The sequence below is a fragment of the Aquarana catesbeiana genome, linkage group LG05, assembly GCF_042186555.1.
Source record: "Aquarana catesbeiana isolate 2022-GZ linkage group LG05, ASM4218655v1, whole genome shotgun sequence".
Lineage (NCBI taxonomy): Eukaryota > Metazoa > Chordata > Amphibia > Anura > Ranidae > Aquarana > Aquarana catesbeiana.
The window spans coordinates 551,964,114-551,991,274 of record NC_133328.1 but is presented as its reverse complement, the minus strand read 5'-3'; the positions used below and the strand labels follow the sequence as shown (position 1 = coordinate 551,991,274).

Genomic DNA, 27,161 nt, shown 5'->3' with positions numbered 1-27,161 from the left:
CTGAACCTGCACGGTTTAGGAGATATCCCCTGTATCTGCATGTGCCGACGTCATCGGCACATGCGCACTGAAGCAATGGTACATACGTGCTGTTTGCTACAGTGAGTGTGCCATTACTGGCGGCTCCCGCACAGTGATGTCATTGCGGCTCTGGCCAAGCACATCGCCGGAGCCGTGATACCCGGAAGTAACGGGGAGAAGTAACACCGGCTGGCGCTGCTGTGTACAGGCAGCGCAGCGAGGGCTTTGATCTCAGGTGAGTATTACATAATGAGCTAGTATGCTATGCACACTAGCTCATTATGCCTTTGTCTTGCCGGTGTTAGTTTTTTTTTTTCAAAGTTTACAACCACTTTAAGTAATGACAAAGTTGGTGCCAAATAAGCAGGCTTATAGTGGAAATGTAAAAAATTGCTCTGGTCCATAGGGCATGTACAGGTACACGTATGAGAGCTGAAGCATTTTAAATCTTCCTGTTGTGTAAGTATCTCTGAGAAATCAGCTGCCATTTATTATTTGCACTGTGTTTCCTTGATCCTCTGCGGGTAGGGTGCACTGACAGGTGAGCCACATTAACAAATTTCCCTTATTTTTCCCTTTTCAACAACGGTGCTGGGATTTCCCTGTTCTGCTTGTGGTTATTTGAGGTATATGAGAATGGGACCCCTGTCTCGTTATTTGATATTTCCCTCTTGCCATTCCCTCAGTAATTAAACAGTGGCAGGGTATTAAATTCTCTTGTGAAAAAAAAAAAAAAACAACATAATGATTAAAGCACTATATATCTAAACCCTGTAACAAAAAATAATATACTGCCCTTACACGTGGTGGAGGCATTATTCTTTTTAAAGTGATATTAACCCCTTAAGGGTAAAAGAAAGCACAATGGGTAAAACAAGCACAACTTTCACATGTGTTAGTAAAACTGTGCATATCATCACAACTACTTTGTGCATTCAGGTGGATTATATTGCATTCAGGACATTGGGCTTTCATTTGGTGGTAAATGGTAATGGATATCTCCTGATTATTATTTTTTTTAATATCAAAGGAAAACTGGCCCAAAATAGTAAAAAAAAAAACAAAACATTTTTTTTTTTTTAAATGTAGCTGTATATTTCTTTCTACTACCATAGCCTTCCACCAAAGAACAACCCAATAAATTAAAAATTCTCCTGCTCCTTACGATTGCAGCGATACCATATATGTGTAAGTTAGTTGTTGTTTGTACTCGTAGTGCAGCCCAGAAACAATTTTGCTTTTTTAAAACACACTGACACTAAAGCCTGCAACGCACTAATAGCTTTTTTTCGTTCAACCCAGCAGGTTGAACGAAAAAACCTGACAGTTCTGGTCAGAGCCGATGTACTAATGATCCGGTGTTAGTACAGCAATCTCCCCTGCTGAGCTGTTGTGTTCTGACAGGGGGGTGGCCCCCTCGCCAGAACATTCCGGTCAGCGATCTCAGCCATTGGCTGAGAGTGCTAATCAGGAGCTGGTCAGCTGCTGGTTTTCCAGCATGCTCATCCAACAGAAGCCAAATAGCTGGCTTCTGTCGGACCGGCTGATATACACACAGGTTGAATGTCAGCTGGTTTTTATTGAACTGGACAATGTCTCCCATCATTTGGCCTGTGTGTACTAGGCATAACTGACACTGATACTAATTTTTTAAAAATCCTGTAAAAAAAAAAAAATACTGACCCCGACTTTTGACCCTGACCTTGACCCAAACACTAACCCTAGCACTTAACTAGATTAAACCTTGATCCAGATTTTTTTTTTTGCATTTTTTAATTTGATTTGTTTTATTATTTATTTATTTTTTTTTACGTTTTTTTTTTTTTTCCTCTGAAAGGAGGATACTAAGTATCTCTCTCCTCCATTCACAGAGAAAACAAAACACAGGAATGGGCTTTACAGTGACTGATCATTGTGATAGCCAATCAGATGTTATCACAGTGATCATTTGACCAAGAATCGCAGGTTCTGGGTCCCAATCGTTATATGGGGCCCGGGGTTCTTGGTGAGACCACAGTGTCTGTGCTGGGAGCGCGCAGTACAAAGGGAGGCAAATATGCAGCCCCACGGAAAAAAGCACAGTCCAGTGGGGCTGCATATTTGCGTACAGTCGGCTTGAAGGGCTTAAAGGCAAAAATTTTTTTTAAATAACAAACATGTCATACTTACCTGCTCTGTGCAGTCGTTTTGCACAGAGCAGCCTCGATCTTCTTCTCGGATCCCCCCACCAGCGCTCCTGGCCCCTCCCTCCTGTCACTTACCCTCATAGCAAGCAGGCGCACTCCCAAGCCCCTGCTCTGCGTGTCCATTTAGACACGGAGTCCCCTCTCTCTCCTCAATGGCTCTTGCTGCTGTCTCAGCCAATGAGGAGTGAGAGTCCCCGGAGAGATGATGCTCTTCTGCACATCGCTGGATTGTGATGGGGCTCAGGTAAGTATTAGGGGGGCTGGGGGGGTTGCTACACACAGAAGGTTTTTTACCTTTATGCATGAAGGTAAAAAACCTGCAGCCTTTAGATCCAGGTTTACAGGTGGTTGTCGCTGCGGGACCACAACTGTTCCCACAGCTGCAACCACCCACAAAAAAAAAATGCCCTGCCACTGCAGCTGCAACCACTGCCACTTAATTCTAATGGCACCCCAATGCACTTGAACCACAGAGACCGTGTTTTCTGAAAAGGTGCAGAGACCTTTTTCCTGCGTTTTCAGTGGATACAGCAGCCCATTCAAATGAAATGGTGCACGAGCAACACAGCCGTAGGTGCATTTTCTGAAAGTACAAAAAAATACCCGTTGTTCCTGTCAAAAATCCAAAGTCCTTGTAACTTCCTGTGTACTGAACTGAAATCTCAAACAATTTTATCAGATTTCTCAGCTATCTTCTGTCAACAGCAAAGCAACAGCCCTCTATGTAATGAAGGTGATGGGGGTGGAGGAGGGGGGTTGTAGTCAAAATATGGAAAGCAGGCTAAGTAAGGTTTCTCTACCGATACAGTACAGTGAGCACTATCATCTTAGAACACCCCAGGACAGTATGTTATTGGCAAAATCACAGGTGAGAATGAAGCAAAATAATGCAGGCATTGGCAAGCTGCAATATACACTCGCCGGCCACTTTATTAGGCACACCTGGGTCCATAGTGACATGATGGCATCACACAGTTGCTGCAGATTAGTCAGCTGCACATCCATGATGTGAATTTCCCATTCCACCACATCCCAATTTTGGTCTCATCTGACCAGAGTACCTTCTTCCACATGTTTGCTGTGTTCCCCACATGACTTCTCATAAACTGCAAACAGGGCTTCTTATGGTTTTCTTTCAACAATGGCTTTCTTCTTGCCACTTTTCCATAAAGGCCATATTTGTGGAGTACATGACTAATAGTTGTCCTGTGGACAGATTCTCCCACCTGAGCTGTGGATCTCTGCAGCTCTTCGTGAGTTACCATGGGCCTTTTGGCTCTGATTAATGCTCTCCTTGCCTGGTCAGTCGGTTTAGGTGGATGGCCATGTTTTGGTAGGTTTGCAGTTGTGCTACTCCTTCCATTTTCGGATGATGGATTGAACAGTGCTCCATGAGATGTTCAAAGCTTGGGGTATTTTTTTATAACCTAACCTTGCTTTAAACTTCTCCACAACTTTATCTCTGACCTGTCTGGTGTGTTCTTTGGCCTTCATGATACTGTTTGTTCACTAATGTTCTAACAAACCTCTGAGGGCTTCAGAGAACAGCTGTATTTATACTGAGATTAAATTACACACAGGTGTACTCTATTTACTAATTAAGTGACTTCTGAAGGCAATTGGTTCCACTAGATTTTAGTTAGGGGTAAAGAGAGCTGAATACAAATGCACGGCACACTTTTCAGATATTTATTTGTAAATAAAAAATTGAAAACCATTTATCATTTTCTTTCCACTTCACAATTATGCGCCACTTTGTGTTGGTCTAACACATAAAATCCCAATAAAATACATTTACGTTTTTGGTAGTAACATGACAAAATGTGGAAAATTTCAAACGGTATGAATACTTTTTCAAGGCACTGTACATATATATATATATATATATATATATATATATATATATATATATATATATATATATATATATATATATATATATATATATATATATACCCCCGGTTTCCCCGAAAATAGGACCTAGCGTGATTGTCGGTGATGGCTACAATATAAGCCCTACCCCCCAAATAAGCCCTAGTTAAAGTCCTTGTAGGTCTTATTTTCAGGGTAGGGCTTATTTTCAGGGAAACAGGGTAGGGGTTATTTGGGGAGTAGGGCTTATATTGCAGCCATTACCGACAATCATGCTAGGTCTTATTTTCGGGGAAACAGTGTATATATTTATATATATATATATATATATATATATATATATATATATATAGTAAATATTTGTTTTTGGGTTTAGGTAGGCTTAAAGTAATATCAAATAAAAAAATGTTAATATTACAATAACAATCCTTAAATGTGGTGGCTGCATTCATTTTTTTGTCTATTTATTTATCTGGCCTTTAGCACACTTCCTGTCTTAAGCCTATACAGACTATAGATTTTTCAACCGCCGGATTGAGCGAAAAAAAACTGACAGCTCCGGTCGGAGATCGCTGTTCTAACTATGCGAAGTTAGTGCAGCGATCTCCCCCGCTGAGCTGTTGTGTTCTGACAGGGGGACGACCCCCCACCAGAACTCTCCGATCAGCACTCTCTGCCATTTGCTGGTCGGCAGTTAGTCAGCTGCTGGTATTCCAGCATGCACGACTGATAGAAGCCAGCCAAACGACTGGCTTCTGTCGGACCGGCTGACATACACACTGGCCTGATGTCAGCTGGTTTTTATTGAACCGGCTGATGTCTCCCGACATTTGACCAGTGTGTATTAGGCATAAATGACACTGATACTAGTTAAGGAAAAAAATCCTGTAAAAAATAAAATAGTGACCTTGACCCAAACACTAACCCTGGCACCGACCTAAATCAAACCTTGATCAAGTTATTTTTTTGTATTTTATTATTTTATTTTTTCTCCCGACATTCGGCCCGTGTGCAGGGGGCTTTGCGATGTCTCCAGTCTAGATGGAGGAGCAACGGAGACAACTTTTGACATCAGCATTGTCAATCTGGTGAGAGGGTAGTGTTAATACACTAGCAAATTTAGACGGACTTGACTAACTAGCTAAACTCCAGCTAACTCATTTTAAGCAGTTACAGCAACATTTTTTTCCTTTTGGGATAAATGTTTTACATAATTGAATAAAAGCTGATCATTGTACGCACACTGTCAGTAGTAAATGGTTTGTCTCAACCTTCCCACTGCCACTTTGTTTGGACAGTTTGGTCTATTAAAGGAAGTTTTAATGGAGCAAGGTACATATGAATGCAGCAGGAGAGGCTACATATAATTAAGGAAAGTAAAATATAATTACCGGCCTGTTTGTCCTTTGTCTTGCCTTGGGAGATGGAGCAGTCAGGCAGATCAGCAGAAACAATGAAGATTTCATAGAGGACCGATCCTCCTAGCACCACCAGTTCCCTCCTCCCCTCCTTTGCATGTATTCCCATATATCTGTAGACAGATCACAGTCTGTATTTAACTTCCTGCTATGTCTACATTAGTTCAGCGAGAAATATGCTTACATTCTTAATTGGATATAGCTAAGGGACAATTTATGGAATGTAGGCTGACAACATGACGTCACTAAGCCATTCTCCACTGACGATCTGCCTTTAGCATTTATATAGGTGGACAAAGTCTACCTGTTCTATTGTTTGTACTCTCCCATCATGTTACTTGTGATTCATAATAAAGATGGTTTGCTGTGGTTACAAAAATTCTATTTCTACAGCAGCAAGGGGCATAATGTATCTTTTCTTCATAGCAAACTCCCATTGTGTGCATTTGGGACATTACAACCTCATCCAGCCAAACCTCAATACAGTACCATTTCTATTGTGCTACTCCACCCATTTAGGGTGTATAAATAAGAAATATCCTGCTAAAACTCAAACATTTGGAAAGTGGGGTCCCCCAGGGTTCTGTGCTGGGACCAATCCTATTTAATCTATTCATAAACAACCTGGAGGATGGGATAACCAGCTCAATCCCTGTGTTTGCGGACGATACTAATCTGAGCAGGGCAATAATTTCTCCACAGGATGTGGAAATCTTGCAAGTAGAACAAATTAATGGGGTGGGAAACTACATGGCAAATGAGGTTTAATGTGTAAACATTTAAAATAATACATTTGGGTGGCAAAAATATGAATGCAAACAATACACTGGGGGGAGAACCTCTGGGGAAATCTAGGATGGAAAAGGACCTGGGGATCCTAGTAGATGATGGGCTCAGCAATGGCATGCAATGCCAAGCTGCTGCATGCAAAGCAAACAGAATATTGGCATGCATTAAAAAGGGGATCAACTCCAGAGATAAAACGATAATTCTTCCACTCTACAAGACTCTGGTCCGGCCGCACCTGGAGTACGCTGTCCAGTTCTGGGCACCAGTCCTCAGGAAGGATGTACTGGAAATGGATCGAGTACAAAGAAGGGCAACAAAGCTAATAAAGGGTCTGGAGGATATTAGTGATGAAGAAAGTTTGTGAGCACTGAACGTATTCTCTCTGGAGAAGAGACGCTTGAGAGGGAATGTGATTTCAATTTACAAATACCATAATGGTGACCTCACAATAGGGATAAAACTTTTCTGCGAAAGCGAGTTTAATAAGACACGTGGCCACTCATTAAAATTAGAAGAAAAGAGGTTTAACCTTAAATTGCGTAGAGGGTTCTTTACTATAAGAGTGGCAAGGATGTGGAATTCCCTGCCACAGGCGGTGGTCTCAGCGGGGGGGGGGGCATTGATAGTTTCAAGAAACTGTTAGATAAGCACCTGAACGACCACAACATACAGGAATATACAATGTAATACTGACATATAATCACACACATAGGTTGGACTTGATGGACTTGTGTCTTTTTTCAACCTCACCTACTATGTAACTGTAGCGGTGTGTTGCCACTAGTTACCAACGCAAATTCACCCTGCTGCCAGACATCCATACGTCACACTTGTAGACAATGAAAAGTCTTTTGCTTTGTTTTGTTTTTTTTATTTATTGGTGGATATAACTTGGTTGGGTGAAAGGATATATATGGGATGCCTATAGATCAAATTATTTTGCCATCATATTTATAAATTAGAACTTCGTTTGAGCCTTGAAGAAATGATGCACATGTATAACATCTACAGTCCCTTCCCTGCATCACCATGCAGATTATTGCTCCTCCTCTGCGTAACTCCTGCAGACTATTGCTCCCAGGAATCCTTCTCTCCTGCACATTCTTATTCTGTAGCACATTATATTTCTTGTCACATCCTCTTCTATATGCAAAAGAATCCACTCTGAATAGTCTCTAATGCTGACTCTAACTGGTTGCTGCTACTATTATTATTATTATTATACAGGATTTATATAGCGCCGACAGTTTATGCAGCGTTTTACAACATTAGGGCAGACAGTACAATTACAATACAATTCAATACAAGGGGGAATCAGAAGGCCTTGCTCGTTAGAGCTTACAATCTAGGCCAGAGGTCTGCAGTACCTCTCCCCGGAGGCCTAGTAGTTTAGTAGCATGTTCTGGACAGTGGACTACTGTTCCCACATAGTCCAGCTTGCAAATCCTGCGCCCTCGGGCCGCATCAATTTGACACTATTCCCCACAGTCTCTCCTCTGCTCCAGGACTCCTCATCAATGACCGTGTAAAGATGAGGACTTCATCAATGACTATGTAAGGATGAAGTTCCCTCCCAGACTTCCTGGCATGTCTCCATATCCAGCTCTCCACTGTGGTACACTCACCGACCTTTCTCTGCCCCGAGTCCATGATGGAGAACTTAACCAGACCGTACGTTCCGACACCTTCTCCTGTTCCTCTGCTCCAGGAATTCCTCATCAATGACCGTGTAAAGATAAGGACTTCACCCATGACCGTGTAAGGGTGAAGTTCCCTCCCAGTTCTCCCGGGCCTCCTCCTGCGATTGGCGCCCCCCCGCCCCCCCAAGATGGGGGTGTCCTTCTGCTGCTGTCTAGTACTCCATTCTCCACTTCTCCCGGCCGACAACTCCACCCAGATGCCTGTTACCTCAGCTTATATGGGAGGCCTGCCCCTTGCCAATTCCAGTTGGGGATTGGTCAGGGCTCCTTACATGAGCTGCCTGCCACTCCAGTTCTAGGCCCTGCCCCTCTTCCAGAACATTCTCCCTGGAAGCAGGGGAGGCGCCTCGGAGCTAAAGTACAGGTGGTCACACCCACTGCTACACTGATCACTCTGTGCCCCCAGATCAAAAACACACAGGCCTAGCTTGCAGCATAGGCCTGCTTAAATTTACCTGTACTGACAGAACCTACGACACTATACTTTTAGCACCTACCTATGGTAGAGGGTGCTACATAACTATGTAACTATATTTGGAACATAGAATATTGCATTTCCCCCTACTATACTAGATGCCATGGGACTGTCTAGGGATTTTAACACAATTGCAGCATCCCACGGATTCAGTGCTGGAGCCAGGGCTGCTGTTAGAAATCACGGGGCCCCATACAGCCTACCTGACAGCCCCCCCAACCAAAAGTGACTAAGGATATAGATTTAACAGCCCCTTTCTATACAGCCTTAGCTGCACAGATGAATGAACAGGAAGCACTCTGAGGCTTCATTCACAAATTGAAGCATAGTAAACACAGTTTACTATGCTTCACTGGTGAATGGACACAGGAGTGATTGGTACCGATTGCTCACTGTGGTCATTCAAGAAGGGAAGGGGTCAGTACATTACATATTTACCAGCTCCTTCCCCCACTCTCTGCCCTGAAACATTCCCCAGCTGCCAGCGGGAGAGGAGGGAAACCAGCAGCCCGGACAGTAGATGGGAGGAGCGCATGTGCTAGAACCAATCCCCCTGCAGTGAAGCGGAAGGGAGGGTATGGCAGCTGGCGGCGTTGCGGGGGGAAAGGGGCACACCAGGGGACCCAGACAGCAAGGAAGGGGAGCATCTGCTAGAAACAATCCCCCTGCAGTGCAGCTGGTGGGAGGGAGAGGAGGGAATCCTGCAACACTGCGGGGGAAAGGGGCGCACTGTGGGGCCCGGACAGCAGATGGAAGGGGCGCACATGCTAGAACCAATCCCCCTGCAGTCCAACTGGAGGAAGGGAGAGGAGGAGAAGCTGGCATTGCTGCAGGGGGAGGCAGAAGAGGGTCAGTGTCTGCAATAAGGCAGTACAGCCCTCATTTTTGAACTGATGGGGCCCATGGCCAATAAAGGAGGACTGGCGGTACTGCCTTATCAGCAGCCCTGGCTGGAGGCTTGTTAGAGCACCCAGTGCCAGTTCTACTCAAAAGAGTCTATATAGTCCCGGGAGCAGGAGGAAGGAAAGAACAGTAGCATGGGACATAGACTGCAGGGCAAGGTAAGTGTTTTTCATTTTCACCAGTGTTTACCCTCCGACCCCCAATAGTGCCATTGGTCACTATTGTTCCTCTATACCCCACACTTGACACAATTGTTCCTCCCCACTCTCCATTAGGCACTATTGCTCCCACCCACTGCTGGGCACTTTTGTTCCTCCTCTTTCCTTATCAGGTACCATTATTCCCCCAGCCCTCTTGGGACACTTTTTCTCCCTCCACCCCCTGGTGAGCACTATTGTGTTCTTCCCTTCCTTTCCTATTCCCCTTCCTTTCCTATTGTACCGACCCCCCCCCACCCCTTCCTAAAGCTGGCAATAGTACTGTGAATAGTTTACAGAATACAAGGCATTCTGTGAATGGGCAAGGAGAGAGGAGGAGTGCATCTTGTTTTTTTGTACAATTCTCCTTTAAGGGGGTGTGGCAAGGGGTGTGTCCCATGCCTGCATACTTTTGCTGATAGGTGTCCCTCATTCTCATCTCAAAAAGTTGGGAGGTATGCAGTAAACAGGACCAATCTGAACATTAAGCACACATGACAAGAGGTAACTTTTTTCCCTGAGAAATTTAAATAGATGTCTATTTCTGGACTTTTGCTTTAGATGATTACTAAGAACTACTATTAGGTATACAGTACATATGACACAGATATACATTTATATAAACAATATACAGTAAATCAGGAAACTGCAACATAATAACTAAGTTTGCGTTTTATTTTACTGAATAGTGTGATCAGGGCCAGATTAAGAGCATCATGGGCCTGGGGCTGAGGATTTCGATGGGCCTCAGATCTACAGCGACTGCACTTCCAAGTGCAACTTCAAGTGCACTTTGCACTAGTAGTTTGCACTTGTAGTGCAAAGTATATTTGCCTTTAGTAAATAACCCCCTATGTATTTTTTTAAATAGTGACAGCGAGGTCAGGGAGAAGATTCTCCTCTTGCTGTCACTAGATCCAGTGGATAGGGGAGATGCTGCAGTGGGAAGTGGGAATATATTACATGTTCCCAAAGGTGAACTTATCCTTTAACCACTTTCCTATGGGCACTTTCACCCCCTTCCTGCCCAGGCCAATTTTCAGCTTTCAGCGCTGTCACACTTTGAATGACAATTGCGCGGTCATGCAACACTGTACCCATATGACATTTTTATCTTATTTTTTTACACAAATAGAGCTTTCTTTTGGTGGTATTTAAACACCACTGGGGTTTAATATTTAAAAGGTCAGTCCATATAATAATCATATTTTAGTTGAGTAAGGCCCCTTTCACACTGGAGCGGTTTTCAGGCGGTATTGCGCTAAAAATACCGCCTGAAAACCGCCCCTAAACAGCCTCCGCTGTTTGTTCAGTGTGAAAGCCCGAGGGCTTTCACACTGAAGCGGTGCGCTCGCAGGACGGTAAAAAAAGTCCTGCGAGCCGCTTCTTTGGAGCGGGGAAGGAGCGGTGTATTCACCGCTCCTAAACCGCTCCTGCCCATTAAAATCAATGGGACAGCGCGGCTATACCGCAGGAATACCGCGGCTATAGCCGCGCTCTACGAGCGGATTTAACCCTTTTTCGGCCGCCAGTGGGGGTTAAAACCGAACCGCTAGGGGCCGAATACCGCTGCAAGAACGACGGTTCCAGGTCTGCACACTGCAAGAACGACGGTTCCAGGTCTGCACACTTGCTGCATCTTGTTGGATCTCTATAGAGGTTGCAAAAGAACAAGTAGAAACATTTAGTATACTGAAATGAGCAGAAACAGACCAGGGTTCTAGAGGGAAGTCCTAACCATTGTAAAATGTAGGCTACAGAGGTGTATTTAACCTTTTCCTGCCAGTGTGGCACATATATACAGCCTCTCAGTGGGTTTAGACGCTGAGCGGCTGCATATGCGTCTATTTGTAAACAATTTAATGTGCTGAGAGCGCGCTCACTGCTCGCTCCCAGCACAGCAACTAACTGAAAGCTCCCAATCTATTCTTGCAATCAGGAGCTTTCCGAACATGTGACCTCTGTGACAGCCAATCACAATGGTCACATGATCAAAATGCCTGCCTTCGCCTCCTGGCATTTCAGCCAGTTTTAGGGCTGGGAGCTGGCCGCAGGATGGGGTTAAAACTAAATTGACAAAGTTGTAGATACAAAGGTGCATTAGTGTAATGGGGCCTAAAGCAGTGGTACCCAATCTGAGAGAGATCACACATACAGTCCGGGCTGTTGTATAATAACTTGTACAGTAAAACCTTGGATTGCGAGCATAATTCGTTCCGGAAACATGCTTGTAATCCAAAGCACTTGTATATCAAAGCAAATTTCCTCATAAGAAATAATGGAAACTCAGATGATTTGTTCCACAACCATTTATATATAAGTCCTTCAGTTTATAGTCCACATAAAAAGATTATAGCAATGTGACCAGGTTGTGTAACCATAAAATGTCCATCCACAAATGGCAGCCTCCACAAGGGGATGTCTCTAACAGCTTTGCTGGTAGAGATCCACCTGAGCTGTGGATCTCTGCAGCTCCTCCAGAGTTACCTTTTGCCTCTTGACTGCTTCTCTGATTCTCTGGCCTGTTAGTTTAGGTGGACGGCCATGTCTTGGTTGGTTTGCATTTGTGCCATACTCTTCGATGGATGGATTGATGAATTGAACAGTGCTCCATGAGATGTTCAAAGCTTGGGACATTTTTTATAACCTAATCCTGCTTTAAACTTTTTCACAACTTTTTCCCTGACCTGTCTGGTGTGTTCCTTGGGCTTCATGATGCTGTTTGTTCACTAAGGTTCTCTAACAAACCTCCGAGGGCTTCACTGAACAATTGTATTTATACTGGGATTAAATTGTACACAGGTGGACTCTATTTACTAATTAGGTGACTTCTGAAGGCAATTGGTTCTACTAGATTGTGGTTAGGGGTATCAGAGTAAAGGGGGCTGAATACAAATGCACACCACACTTTTCACATATTTATTTGTAAAAAATTTTGAAAACCATTTTATCATTTTCCTTCCACTTTACAATTATGTGCCACTTTGTGCTGGTCTATCACATCAAATCCCAATAAAATACATTTATGTTTTTGGTTCTAACATGAAAAAATTTGGAAAATGTCAAGGGGTATGAATACTTTTTCAAGGCACTGTATAGTACAGGGAGTACTGTGCGATGTGAGTGCTGTGTGACACAGTACAGTATACAGATGAAAATACAGTATCACGCAGCACAGTGTACAGATGTAAATACAGTATGGCGCAGCACAGTGTACAGATGTAAATACGGTATTGTAGTGGAATGTTCTAAACTACTCTTATAAGCCAATAATTCCATTGCAATGAAAAGCACAATTATAGCTCTCTTGTATAATGCCGGGAAAGCGTGCTTTTATATCTCCAAGTAACACAGACACATGCTGGTATCACATTAGAGGGGTTGTAAAGGTAAATTTATTTTTTTTTAAAAATAACAAACATGTTATACTTACCTTCACTGTGCAGCTCGTTCTGCACAGAGTGGCCCCGAACCTGCTCTTCTGGGGTCCCTCGGCGGCTGTCTCAGCTCCTCCCCGCAATAACTAACCACCTTAATGCGAGCTCTCTCGCATGGTGGTTAGTTATTGCGGGCGCGCTCCCGTGATACAGCCGGCAGCTATAGCCGCTCGCTGCATCACTCGGCCCCGTCCCCGGCGCGCCGCGTCATTGGCTGTGATTGACAGCAGCGCGAGCCAATGGCTGCGCTGCTTTCAATCCATCCACTATAGCCAATCAGCGACCAGGCTGATCGGCTGAATGGAGGTCGGGAGCGAGCGGCCGAGTTTCGAGGTGTCAGGTAAGTAAAACGGTGGGGCTGGGGGCGGCGGTATTTTCAAAAGTTTTTTCACCTTAATGCATAGAAACATGAATAACAGAGGGAGGTGGTGGCTTCACAATCAGCCAATCAGACACTTGTATTACTTCAAAAGAACCAATCAGACACATGTATATATTCAAATAGAATATCAGTAGTGACGTGTGCAAACGGTCGTGTGCAGGGCCATGTGGGCAGTTTCTTGTTGAGACACAATGTGCCTCACATTGTGGACACTACAAACATGGTTCTGATCACAACTGTGTGCACATTCCCACTACTACCATTGATGTGAGCCATACTCTACAATGGCTCAGTGAACCATAATTTTGCATGGTTATGCTATTGTTCCCATGTAGGCAGATCTGTTTGCTAGGAGCAAGATGCAGTTGCCATGAGGTGTCTCTTGGTGAGGCATAAACGAACGTCCCTTAAAAGGCGAACAGATCTGCCGTGTCCAACGGTCTTCCACCGATGTCTGTATGTGCGACTACGCTCACATGAGCGTATTGCAGCAAAACTGACACTGGGCGACATCTGACAACATACATTAATAAAAATTTCCACAACAGTCCCTCCTCTTTGTCATGCTCCCATGTGTCCCTCGATGAATCTTGATCTTCTTCTTACACCTGGAAATGAATCACTTTACAGTAGGGTGACCACATTTCCAAACTGCCATTCAGGGACAATTTTGCTAAGGACCGGGGGGGGGGCGTTTTCGTTGAATGTAGTCTCGGGGTTGACGGGGATTTCAGGAGCGAGTAATTTGTCAGGTGAATGGCTGGTTTTAGCCCTTATATCATCCCAACACCGTGCTTGATATGGTGCCAGGAGGATAAAATCATATTATTTCTATTACTACATTGTAATATATAATGAAATAGTTCAACTCACCATAATGCCGAATCATTGGGAACCCTGAGCTTGTCACTTGCCACAAGATGCAGTGTGTCACTTGCCACGTCTCCTGCCACCAGATGCAGGGTGTCACTTGCCACCATATCCTGCCACCAGATGCAGGGTGTCACTTGCCACGTCTCCTGCCACCAGATGCAGGGTGTCACTTGCCACCATATCCTGCCACCAGATGCAGGGTGTCACTTGCCCCCGTAGCCTGCCACCAGATGCAGCGTCACTTGCCACCGTCTCCTGCCACCAGATGCAGGGTGTCACTTACCCTGCATCTGGTGGCAGGAGACGGTGGCAAGTGACGCTGCATCTGGTGGCAGGATATGGTGGCAAGTGACACCCTGCATCTGGTGGCAGGAGACGGTGGCAAGTGACACCCTGCATCTGGTGGCAGGAGACGGTGGCAAGTGACGCTGCATCTGGTGGGAGGCTACGGGGGCAAGTGACACCCTGCATCTGGTGGCAGGATATGGTGGCAAGTGACACCCTGCATCTGGTGGCAGGAGATGGTGGCAAGTGACGCTGCATCTGGTGGCAGGCTATGGGGGCAAGTGACACCCTGCATCTGGTGGCAGGAGATGGTGGCAAGTGACGCTGCATCTGGTGGGAGGCTACGGGGGCAAGTGACACCCTGCATCTGGTGGCAGGAGATGGTGGCAAGTGACGCTGAATCTGGTGGCAGGAGACGGTGGCAAGTGACACCCTGCATCTGATGGCAGGCTACGGGGGCAAGTGACACCCTGCATCTGGTGGCAGGCTACGGGGGCAAGTGACACCCTGCATCTGGTGGCAGGCTACGGGGGCAAGTGACACCCTGCATCTGGTGGCAGGAGATGGTGGCAAGTGACACCCTGCATCTGGTGGCAGGCTACGGGGGCAAGTGACACCCTGCATCTGGTGGCAGGAGATGGTGGCAAGTGACACCCTGCATCTGGTGGCAGGCTACGGGGGCAAGTGACACCCTGCATCTGGTGGCAGGAGATGGTGGCAAGTGACACCCTGCACCTGCCACCAGATGCAGTGGCACTTGCCACCCTGTGCTCTTGCTGGGTAAGTCCCTTGATCCAATTGCCTACCTGATTCCTACACTGACCTACCTGACCCCTTAAATGACCTACCTGACCACTATAACCTACCTGACCTCTACCATGACCCACCTGCCCACTACACTGACTTCCCTGTCCCCTGCACTGACCTACCTGACCCCCCTGACCACTACACTCCTTCCTGCACTACTCACACTACTGACTACTTCCCCACACAAACATAAGGTAGATCGGTGGATTTCACTTACCACTCCAGGCCTCCATGAAGATCATCCATAGATGTATATCCCCTAGTCGCTCCTCAGACCTCAGTATCCCCCGCAGGCCAGGAACTCCTCCAGCAGCCGCCATACGCTCGTCTGCATCGAGCACCGCCCCTCCCCCTCACACACACGGGCTGCCTGTGAGCGACACGCACCTGAGGAATCATGGGGGACAGAGCAGGCTGGACCACTTGAGTCCCTGGGCGGGGGGGAGACCTGGGTGCTGAGATTGAGAAGTGTCTGCCTCGTTGGAGGTGTATGCTGGAGCCTGGAAGAAGTCACTTGGGCTGCCCACCCCCACGCTACACCACTGGGCTGGCCCGGCCGGATGACATCATTGACATTCGGCAGTCAATGGAAAATGCGAACGGCTGCATCATATTCATTCCGGGACACTGTATTGTCCCGGAATGGAGGTGCCCGGGACCCGGGACAGACCTGCTGATTGCGGGAATGTCCCGGGCAATCCGGGACACGTGGGCACCCTACTTTACAGTCCATATGAGTCCATAAAAAGGAAAACACGGCTTGCCTTGTAGACTCTATTCTTCAGGAGGGATGACTTAAAGGAAGACATGAAGGCCGGTCGGTCTGGGATTCTCTGTGTCTTGTACATGGGCTGGGCTTCGGGGCTCAGCGAGGAAGATGTGGTCATCTGCTTGGGCTCTGTTCACTCGTCCAATCAGGCAACAGTAGCACCTCATCACGGCATATAGAGGGAATAGAAACAAAAACATGAGTATATATACCCCTACTTCCTTCAACCATGATCCAATGAAGAATAAAAAAATCCCCAAAGATTCCCAGACCCTTAAAAGGATTCCAACCTTCACTAGCTATAGCTCTGGCTTTGGTGTAACGGAATATATCTAAATATATATAACTTGCGCTAGAAGTATATATAAAAAAATATGGGAAAAATATGCATAAGTGACTGTGAAGTTGCAGCTGCTATACACAAAGTGCTAGCACTTGACAAATGGATAAATTAAAAGAATTACAGCGCTTGCAAATATACAAATAATATAACAATAAATGCAGTGAAAACAATTCATAAAAAAGTGAAAGTCCATATATTGGTGAATGATATGCTCCAATATTAAAAGTGCAGTTGTGCTCCAAATCCCCTCCCTCCTGTGTCCCCGCTCACCGGATGGAATGGACCCCTAGCTTTTCAGTCTAGGGGTCGTTCAGGCTTAGAGTGTTGGCCAGTAGGGATGACCTGAACACCCCCCAGTTCGGTTCGCGGCAGAACATACGAACATACCAAAAATTCACGCGAACCCCGTTAAAATCTATGGGACTCGAACGTGAAAAATCAAAAGTGCTAATTTTAAAGGCTAATATGCAAGTTTTTGTCATAAAAATTGTTTGGGGACCCGGGTCCTGCCCCAGTGGACATCTATCAATGCAAAAAAAAGTTTTAAAAACGGCCGTTTTATCGGGAGCAGTGATTTTAATAATGCTTAAAGTGAAACAATAAAAGTGTAATATTCCTTTAAATATCGTGTCTGGGGGGTGTCTATAGTATGCCTGTAAAGTGGCGCATTTTTCCCGTGTTTAGAACAGTCCCTGCACAAAATGACATTCCTAAAGGAAAAAAGTCATTTAAAACTGATTGCGGCTGTAATGTAATGTTGCCCCCCCCTCTCTCTCTATTCTCTATCTCTCTCCTCTTTGAGCCTGGTATGGATATTAAGGTGAACCCCGCACCCAAATTTAAAAAAAAAGGCGTGGGGCCCCCAGGCCCTATATACTCTGAACAGCAGCATACAGGCGGTCCCCGGGTTACAAACAAGATAGGGACTGTAGGTTTGTTCCTAAATTGAATCTGTTTGTAATTTGGAACGGGTACATTTTGTAAGTGTAGCTCCAGCCCAAAAATTTATTTTTAAGCTTTTTGGATAACATGGGGAAGGGTTATCATCACCCCTGTAACATTTGTTTTGCTGTCTGTGCCCCTGTTCAGAAGATTTCACCTCACTTTCTGTCCCAATGACAATTGGATTTTGAAAATTTTGAGTTATTAGGGAAACAAGTTTGTAAGTTGGATGTTTGAAAATTGGGGACCGCCTGTATATACTATAAGGCCTGCCCTATACACTCTGCGGAAAATTGGGCCTTAGGTGTTGGTGGTACCAGAACACTGTAAGCCCTCACAGTTACTCTTGGTGGGCGCTGGAACGGGCCCTGCTGTGAAATATTATCTCAAGAATTGTAATTACATGCTCCTGTTAAACAGGGGCAGAAAAATTGAGCCTTAGGCTGTGGTGGTGGTGGCACAACACTGTAAAGCCTCACAGATACTTTTGTTGAGCACAAGAACAGCCCCTGCTGTGAAATATTAGATCAAAAATTGTAATTACGCACCCCTTTTAAACAGGGGTAGAAAAATTGGGCCTTAGGCGGTGGTGGTGGTGGTGGCACAACACTGTAAAGCCTCACAAATGCTTTTGTTGAGCACAGGAACGAGCCCTGCTGTTAAATATTTGATCAAAAATTGTAATTACGCGCCCCTGTTAAACAGGGGCAGAAAAATTGGGCCTTGGGTAGTCGTGGTGGTGCCCTGAACTGAAAATATTCTTAGAAGCTATCATCATGAAAATTGAGGAGGAATAGGATAGTCACTCAGCATAATAGGATAGTCACTCAGCATATGCAGTCTTCAAGGGATCCCACATCCATAGAAAAATCATTTGGTTACATCAGCATCAGGTGCTTGGCAGCTTGTGATCCAAGTCACTCAGCATCAGCATAGGCAGTCTTTGAAGGGATCTGACATTTCAAAAAAATGTATTCGGTTACATCAGCATCAGGTGCTTGGTAGCTGGTGGTGATCCAAGACTAATTAATTTTTATGAAGGTCAGTCGATCGACCGAGTCTTTGGACAAGCGCACTCTGTGAATGGTTACAAAGCCTCCAGCAGCGCTGAATGTGCGTTCAGAAAGAACGCTGGATGCAGGACAGGCCAGTAGCTCAATTGCATATTGGGCAAGCTCTGGCAAGTGGTCCATCCTCAAAACCCAGTAACCCAGTGGATGTTCTGGTGGAAAGGTCTCCAAGTCTGATCTTGCCCCTAGATATTCCTGCACCATGTAATTCAGACGCTGGCGAAGGTTGCTGGAACCGATCAGACCTGGGCGCTAAGGACTGAAGAATTGCCTGAAGGCATTGGTCAGCCGGCCACCTTCTCCAACGCTCTTTCTCTGACTGAACGAAGCCTCAGCAACATGTTGTCCAGCACCAGGAAATTGTAACCTCCCAGACTCTGGAAACACATTGCACAAACCTTTCTGCAAGGCCTCCCGAAGATGTTTCATCCTCTGCTCCCTCTGTGAAGGCTGTATAAGTTCTGCAACCTTACCCTTGTAACGTGGATCAAGAAGGGTTGCCAGCCATTAATGATCCCTCTCCTTGATACCATGAATCCTAGTGTCCTTTCGCAGGCTTTGCAGGATCAGGGAGGCCATGCAGCATAAGTTTGCAGAGGCATTCGATCCTGAGTCTTCTGGGTCACTAAGGATCACATGATCCTCAACCACCTCCTCCCAGCCACGTACAACTCCATGGGTTTCTGGGGACTGAAAACGATCTCTTGAAGACTGCTGCTGATGCTGAGTGTTATCCTCCACCTCCATGCTGACACAATCCTCCTCCTCTTCTTCCTGTGTGATCAGGGAGCCTGCAGGAATACTAGTATCTGGATAAAGGGGGCCTTGAGAGGTAAGGAAGTCCTCCTCTTCCTCCCGCTGTTCTGCCTCAAGTGCCCTGTCCATTATTCCATGAAGCGTGTGCTCCAACAGGAAGACAAGAGGGACAGTATCACTGATGCATGCACTGTCACTGCTCGCCATCCTCGTGACCTCCTCAAATGGTGACAGGACTGTGCATGCATCCTTGATCAGTAGCCACTGGCATGGCGAAAAAAAGCCAAGTTCCTCTGACCCAGTCCTGGTGCCATACTCACACAGGTACTCATTGATGGCCCTCTGCTGCATGTGCAGCTGCTGCAGCATTGCCAACGTTGAGTTCCACCTGGTGGGCATGTCACAAATGAGGCAGTTCTTGGGCAGGTTGCATTCTCTTTGAATGTCAGCCAGCCGAGCACTGGCATTATATGAGGGGTGGAAAGGACCACAGACTTTCCTGGCCTGCCTCAGGAGATCCTGTAAGCTTGGGTACCTGCTCAAGAACTGCTGCACCACCAAATTCAGGCTGGGAGCCAAACAGGGAACATGGGTCAAGTGTCTCTGTCGGAGGGCAGAGAGGAGGTTGGTGCCATTGTCGCATAGAACCATTCCTGGCTGAAGCTGGTGTGGCATCAACCACCTCTGAGTCTGCCCCTGCAGAGCTGACAGAATCTCTGCCCCCGTGTGGCTCTTGTCCCCTAAGCAGACCAACTCAAGCACCGCATGGCATCTTTTTGCCTGAGTGCTTGCGTAGCCCCTTGAACGCCTACGGAGCACCGCTGGTTCAGAGGAGAAATCTGCAAAGGAAGAGGCCATAGAAGAAGAAGAAGAGGAGGGGGTGGAGGAGAGAGCTGTGGCAGAATCACCACTTGCATTTTGGAGGCATGGTGGCGGAACAAGCTCCAACAATACTGAACCCTGTCCTGCATCCTTCCCACCTGCCAGCAGAGTTACCCAGTGCGCCGTGAAAGAAATGTAATGTCCCTGTCCATGCCTGCTGGACCCTGAGTCAGCAGTAATATGCACCTTACTGCTGACCGCCCTGTCCAACGAGGCCAAGAAATGGTGTTTGGGAACCTGCCACTGAGGTACCACATATTCCACAAATTCACGAAAGGGGGCAGAGTCTACCAGCTGAAAAGGCAGCAGTTGCAATGCTAGCAATTTGGCCAAGCTAGCATTCAGATGCTGAGCATGTGGATGGCTGGGACTGAATTTCTTTTGACGGTTTAGCAACTGGGGTAGGGATATTTGCCTGCTAAAATCGGATGTTGGTGTACCGCTGGCAGATTGGCAGCAAGTACTTTAGTACAAGTACTAAACACCTATTTCTATACCTTCATTCCTATCAGTGCAGGTTTCTGAGAGGACTGAGTACTCTGGGGTTGGAGATCCCAGCTGATGAGGAGCAAGGAGAGGTCCACCTTGTTTGATGTGGGTCTTTTAAGTGCTGTTGCCAATGGACTGCATAGGAGGTCATCATATGTCTGGTCAAGAATGTGGTGCCCAAGCGGCTGCTGTTTTTGCCACGCTTGATACGCTTCAGACATATGTTGAAAATAGCAACGGTGCGATCTGCTGCACACGTGTCAAAAAAGGCCCATATCAAAGAACTTTTCAAAATATGCGGGGAGTCAGCAGCGCTCTGCACCTGCTTAGCTCTGCGGTGTGATGCAATAGGGTGGCTGCCCTTAAGCTGCCCCCTGGAGGGCATCCGACCTCGTTGGAGATGTGCCTCCTCCTCCTCTCTTCGATCAGGCACCCAAGTTGAGTCAGTGACCTCATCATCCCCTCCCTCCTCGTCACTGGAGCAAACTTGGCAGTATGCTGCAGCTAGGGGAACATGACTGCCAGTTTCTTGACCTTCTTGGGCATGTACCCGACACTGTGGTTGAAAAGTTTGGGGGGACTTCTCTGTACATGATGGTGGGGCTAGGAAAGGAGTGACTGTTGACATGAAGCTGATGGAATAGGTCTCTTTGTCAGCTGCATTGGTAGGCAAACTACTCTGAGCCTGGGTGACAGAGGATGAGGAGGATGAGGACGGCTTTGTTATCCATTCCACCAACTCTTCTGCATGTTGTGGCTCAATAACACGGCCAGCTGCAGGAAAAAAGGACAAACGTGCCCCACGGCCACGTGCTGAGGATGCACCGTGTCCATGACCAGCACTGTCGACTGTAGACACAGAGCCTACTTGCCCTCTTTTAGTGGTCTGTGAGCGTCTGCCTCTCCTTGGTGGCCTTCCAGACATGCTGTAAATTTTGTTTAGCAAAAAAACACCACACTGTATTGTGTACTGTGTACACTGCCAGGAAACTAATAGCAACTGCACTAGGGGTGCACGGTACTGTGTACACCAACAGAAGTGTAATAACTATGGGTGCACTGTATGTATTGTGTACACCACCAGGAAAGTAGTAGCAACTGCACTAGGGGTGCACGGTACTGTGTACACCAACAGAAGTGTAATAACAACTATGGGTGCACTGTATGTATTGTGTACACCGCCAGGAAAGTAGTAGCAACTGCACTAGGGGTGCACGGGACTGTATACACCAACAGAAGTTTAATAACAACTATGGGTGCACTGTATGTATTGTGTACACCACCAGGAAAGTAGTAGCAACTGGACTAGGGGTGCACAGTACTGTTAATAAACTTCTGTTGGTGTACACAACTATGGGTGTACTGTATTGACCACCCGAAATGTATGAGCAACTGCACTATAGGTGCACAGCACTGTATACTGTGTACACCTCCTGAAGTATATTAGAAACAGTACACCAGGAACGGCCTGCAGTCAGATATAGCTAAACTGGATACAGTGGATATATATATATATATATATATATATATATATATATACAGAATCTCACAAAAGTGAGTACACCCCTCACATTTTTGTAAATATTTTATTAGATCTTTTAATGTGACAACACTGAAGAAATGACACTTTTCTACAATGTAAAGTAGTGAGTGTACAGCTTGTATAACAGTGTAAATTTGCTGTCCCCTCAAAATAACTCAACACACAGCCATTAATGTCTAAACTGCTGGCAACAAAAGTGAGTACACCCCTAAATGAAAATGTCCAAATTGGGCCCAATTAGCCATTTTCCCTCCTCGGTGTCATGTGAATTATTATTGTTACAAGGTCTCAGGTGTGAATGGGGAGAAGGTGTTTTAAATTTGGTGTTATCGCTCTCACTCTCCCATACTGGTCACTGGAAGTTCAACATGGCACCTCATGGCAAAGAACTCTCTGAGAATCTGAAAAAAAGAATTGTTGCTCTACATAAAGATGGCCTAGGTTATAAGAACATTGCAAAGACCCTGAAACTGAGCTGCAGCATGATGGCCAAGACCATACAGTGGTTTAACAGGACAGGTTCCACTCAGAACAGGCCTCGCCATGGTCGACCAAAGAAGTTGAGTGCACGTGCTCAGCATCATATCCAGAGGTTGTCTTTGGGAAATAGACGTATGAGTGCTTCCAGCGTTGCTGCAGAGGTTGAAGAGTGGGGGGTCAGCCTGTCAGTGCTCAGACCATACACCGCACACTGCATCAAATTGGTCTGCATGGCTGTCGTCCCAGAAGGAAACCTCTTCTAAAGATGATGCACAAGAAAGCCCGCAAACAGTTTGCTGAAGACAAGCAGACTAAGGACATGGATTACTTGAACCATGTCATGTGGTCTGATGAGACCAAGATAAACGTATTTGGTTCAGATGGTGTCAAGCGTGTGTGGCGGCAACCAGGTGAGGAGTACAAAGACAAGTGTGTCTTGCCTACAGTCAAGCATGGTGATGGGAGTGTCGTGGTCTGGGGCTGCATGAGTGCTGCCGGAACTGGGGAGCTACAGTTCATTAAGGGAACCATGAATGCCAACATGTACTGTGACATACTGAAGCAGAGCATGATCCCCTCTGGACTGGGCTGCAGGGTAGTATTCCAACATGATAACGACCCTAAACACAGCTAAAGAAGCTGAGGGTAAAGGTGATGGACTGGCCCAGCATGTCTCCAGACCTAAACCCTATTGAACATGTGTGGGACATCCTCAAATGGAAGGTGAAGGAGCGCAAGGTCTCTAACATCCACCAGCTCCGTGATGTCGTCATGGAGGAGTGCAGCTAAATACACTGCAGCTAACTGATTAATCTGCCTTCCTGCCTGCTCAGTCTAAATGACACTCTCTCTCCGTCCACGCCAACGACACACTACACAAGGCCGACGTGCAGGCGGCCTTATGTATTGTGGGGCATAGACTTAGTCCCCCTGAGCCATGATTGGCAAAAGGGACCCTGCCTTTGGCCAATTATGGCTCTCTTAGCTGAGGGCACTGTGATTGGCCAAAGCATGCAGGTCATGGTGCATGCTCTGGCCAATCATCATACAGCAATGCACTGTGCTCCCGCAGTGCATTATGGGTTGTTACGTGCCACTTGAATTTGGCACGAACAGCCCATAATGTTCCGTTTTTGACGAACGGGTGAACAGCCAATGTTCGAGTCGAACAGAAAGCTCATCCCTATTGGCCAGGGATGGCTGAGTCACATCAATATACCAGGAAGATCTCCAATGTTCATGACCATCAGGCATGGATCATATTGCCCAAAAACAACATAAAGAAAGGGGATTATAGTGAAGTACTGCTTAATAAAGGAATTTATTGCGCAAATAGACAGGTACTTACATAATGTAGGTTAAAAATAGGCAGGAATTTAGCAAAGCTTTAAAATAGGAAGCATCGCCGCCAGCGTGCATTCCACCAAAGAACCGGAAGTGACGTTGTGTGGATTAGAAACGAGAAATTCCGTCAATGCATTTCGCCCTCCCACAAAGCGTCTTCAAGGACCTCATTTCCGGTTAGAAAATCCGGCCTTATATACACATAAATGGTCATTTCCCACATAGTTGGCCAATCAGAAGCCGCAAAGCGGATAAACATGTCTCCTCGACCATAATGTGTCTCCCACAAGGGAAACTTGTGGCCATTATGTTGGTTTGACATCCATTCCTCACCTCAGAGAAGTTTATATGTAGAAGAAAGGAATGGGATTTTTAAGCTGCAAATTAATTTGAAGAATAGTAACAACTATAATATATAAGAGAAAGTTTTTTTATTTTAGAAAAAAAAAAAAAAATTAAAAACACAACAATTGGCAAGTACAAATCAACAAGATTTTGTGGATACAGCATAAAAGAATAGTATTCCCAACATGTTTCACCCATATATCGGGCTTCTTCAGGGATGCTGTCCAGCTAGAGGTACAAGCCTTTTATTGAAAGAACATATACATACAATGATTACATCAACATTTGCTATGCTAATATAATACCAAACTGCATTTACTTCTATTTATACTGCAAGTGCTTTGTCTGCTTTCTGAATAGTCTTCATTTTTTTTTTTCTCCTTTCGTTTGTTTTTTTTGGATAGTTCTATCTAAAAGCACTGGCGGTTTTAGACAGCATTTGTCCCTTGGCTTTGAGTCCACTGCAGAACTTTGTTTTTGTAAGTTGACTCTTTTTTTATTCGGTTTTTATATTCTATTATGGAGATTTATCTCTATGTTTTTTATATTTAAACTAAATCTGATCTACTTTATTATTTGTTTAGTCGGTCCTTGAATGCCCCCTATGGTCACCTTTAGCACATGGTTCTCTGGACGTATTTAGACACCTGTGACCCTTTAGTGATTTGATCAATTTTTCAAGAGACCAAGGTAAGGAGTGTTGCCCTGATAATAGACATGCACATGTATAGATTGAAGCTGTTTTGCAATTAAAATTGAAGTATTATGTATGTTATATTATGGTTATAAATTAACTGTTAGAAACAAACAGGTGATAAAAGGAACTAATACACTCTGCAGTCAAATATAATTGAAACAGACTGGAGGCAAGAATAGCCCCGTCTTTGTAGATCTAAAGACAATTGCTAACACCAACAATGATGAGTGTGTTCCTCTGAATTCATATAACATATGGCAAAAAAACAGGAGAAAAAGTGAATTCATCAATGAGGGACATGCAATGGTCAGATCATGTAAATACTATTTATTGAAAAAAACTCACTTTAAACACCAATCCAAAAAGGATATACTGTAAAGACAGGTACCATCACCAATTTAAAAATGACAACTTGGTCATACACAGACGCAGATGGCCACCTATCACAGCCAACCACTCACACCACGCAAGTAGACTCATGCATAATGATTAGATAAGGATAGTTACAGAATAAATTGAATGTACTGATTTGCTGGTGTCCTTAAATTTCACGGAAAGGCAGCAGCTAGTAGCATTGAGTGTTCCTTGGATGATAGGTGTTGTGGTGACAGACGTAGTAGGCCCAATCAGGATCTTTAGGGAACGGGAAACCCAGAGCAAACCACTGAGGAGGAAGAGGGGGGGGGAGGCCAATGGGGTGGGAGCCGGGGACAGAGGGACCAGGGGCTGACTCAGCAGCAACTTAGAAGCATTTCAAGAATACACAGCTGTGTAATGAAAGTCTCTCTGAATCAGTGGTGGCTCACAGCACTAGAGGCCGAGATGTGGAGGAGCGGAAGGTGAGGATGCAGGGTGCAGGGGAGTACTACTGGTGAGTCCTGGACTGAGCTAAATAGCCCGCTGGGTGGACCGGATACCGTGTGGGGGATACCAGGTGGTCATAAGAAATAACTGTCCCAGACTTGGGATAAAGACAGGTAAGATCTCACCCGGTGTTGGCTGCAGTCCACGTCAGGAGCAGGGAATGAAGATCTCACCATCTCCCACTTGTCAGGTGCTTGGTTGCATGGTGTTCCATCCTCCGGGGGGTCATCCACAGTGCACATCCATTGGCGGTGTGGTAAGGATAAGAGTAAGAGAGGGTAGTCCCAGGAGAATGCAGCGGGCAAAGCCGAATCTCCTCACACCGTCAGTTCCCCTCGTTCCGTTTCCACGAGCTGAGTCAAGCAGCCACAATGATCCTGGGCCAATGGTGTCAGGGCTGGTAGGCGGGTCTGCTAGTCTGCAGGAGCGCTATGGGCAGCGTGATGGCGTCATGCTGACGCGTTTCATCCGTGACTCGGATTTCATCAGAGCATGCGCAGTAGCAGAATTTGTCGTCTTATAAAGCATACAGACGGAACCACGTAAGGGCTTCAGTGTCTTGTTGTCAAGGCTACGGCGTTAATCACTGACAGCCACACTCATAAACAGGAAATTAAAAACACACAAGTAGTAGGGCGGATCCGTGAGTACGTACATCCAAGGGAGGAAATTAAATAAGACAGTAGCACCAGATATAGAAACCCAAATGGGAGCAAAAGTGAAGGGGGAGAAAGAGGAATTAGGGCAAGAACGAAGCAAAAGAAAAAGGAAAGAAATGGGGAAGAAAATGATAAAAAATTATTAAAAAATTATAAATAGGGCAAAGATGATGCCGAAAGAGCAAAGGGGTGAAGAGGAAAGGAAAAAAGGGGGGGAAGAGAAAGTAGAGAATGGATATACCATCAGTGAGACACTCGGGTAAGGAAAGAAAGGGAAGCAGAAATAAGGTTATTAATATTTTGAACCAGGAGAGAATGAAAGACTGGGTGAACTTCAACAGAACGTTCCAACCATAAGAAGGAGAAAACAGGAAATGTGTCAGAGGAATTACGGTGTAAGGAATATAGCAAGATTGCACTCATTATTCAACCCCCGTGGGTACATACTGTTAATATTGTATATCCACATTTTCTCCTTCTGGTACAATATCCTGTCAAAGTCACCCCTTCTTTGTGGAAGATTAAGCCTGTAAATGCCTTTAAAAGAGAGCCCATCGGGCTTTCCTCCATGGCATTGAAGAAAGTGTAGTGGGATGGGTCGTTCATCATCCTTACCAAGGATGCTCTGAACAT

The 27,161-nt window shown here is 45.6% G+C and overlaps 1 protein-coding gene across 1 annotated transcript in view; it reads right to left on the bottom strand.

Moving 5' to 3' along the window:
• LOC141145299 (E3 ubiquitin-protein ligase RNF31-like) overlaps positions 1–5,587 on the bottom strand; it is a 79,895-nt gene extending 74,308 nt beyond the window's left edge. The window contains exon 1 of the mRNA XM_073631871.1: positions 5,471–5,587. Within this exon, the coding sequence (XP_073487972.1) occupies positions 5,471–5,545 (75 nt within the window). The 5' untranslated portion in view covers positions 5,546–5,587. The remainder of the gene's footprint in view (positions 1–5,470) is intronic.
• Between the last annotated feature and the right edge of the window lie 21,574 nt (positions 5,588–27,161).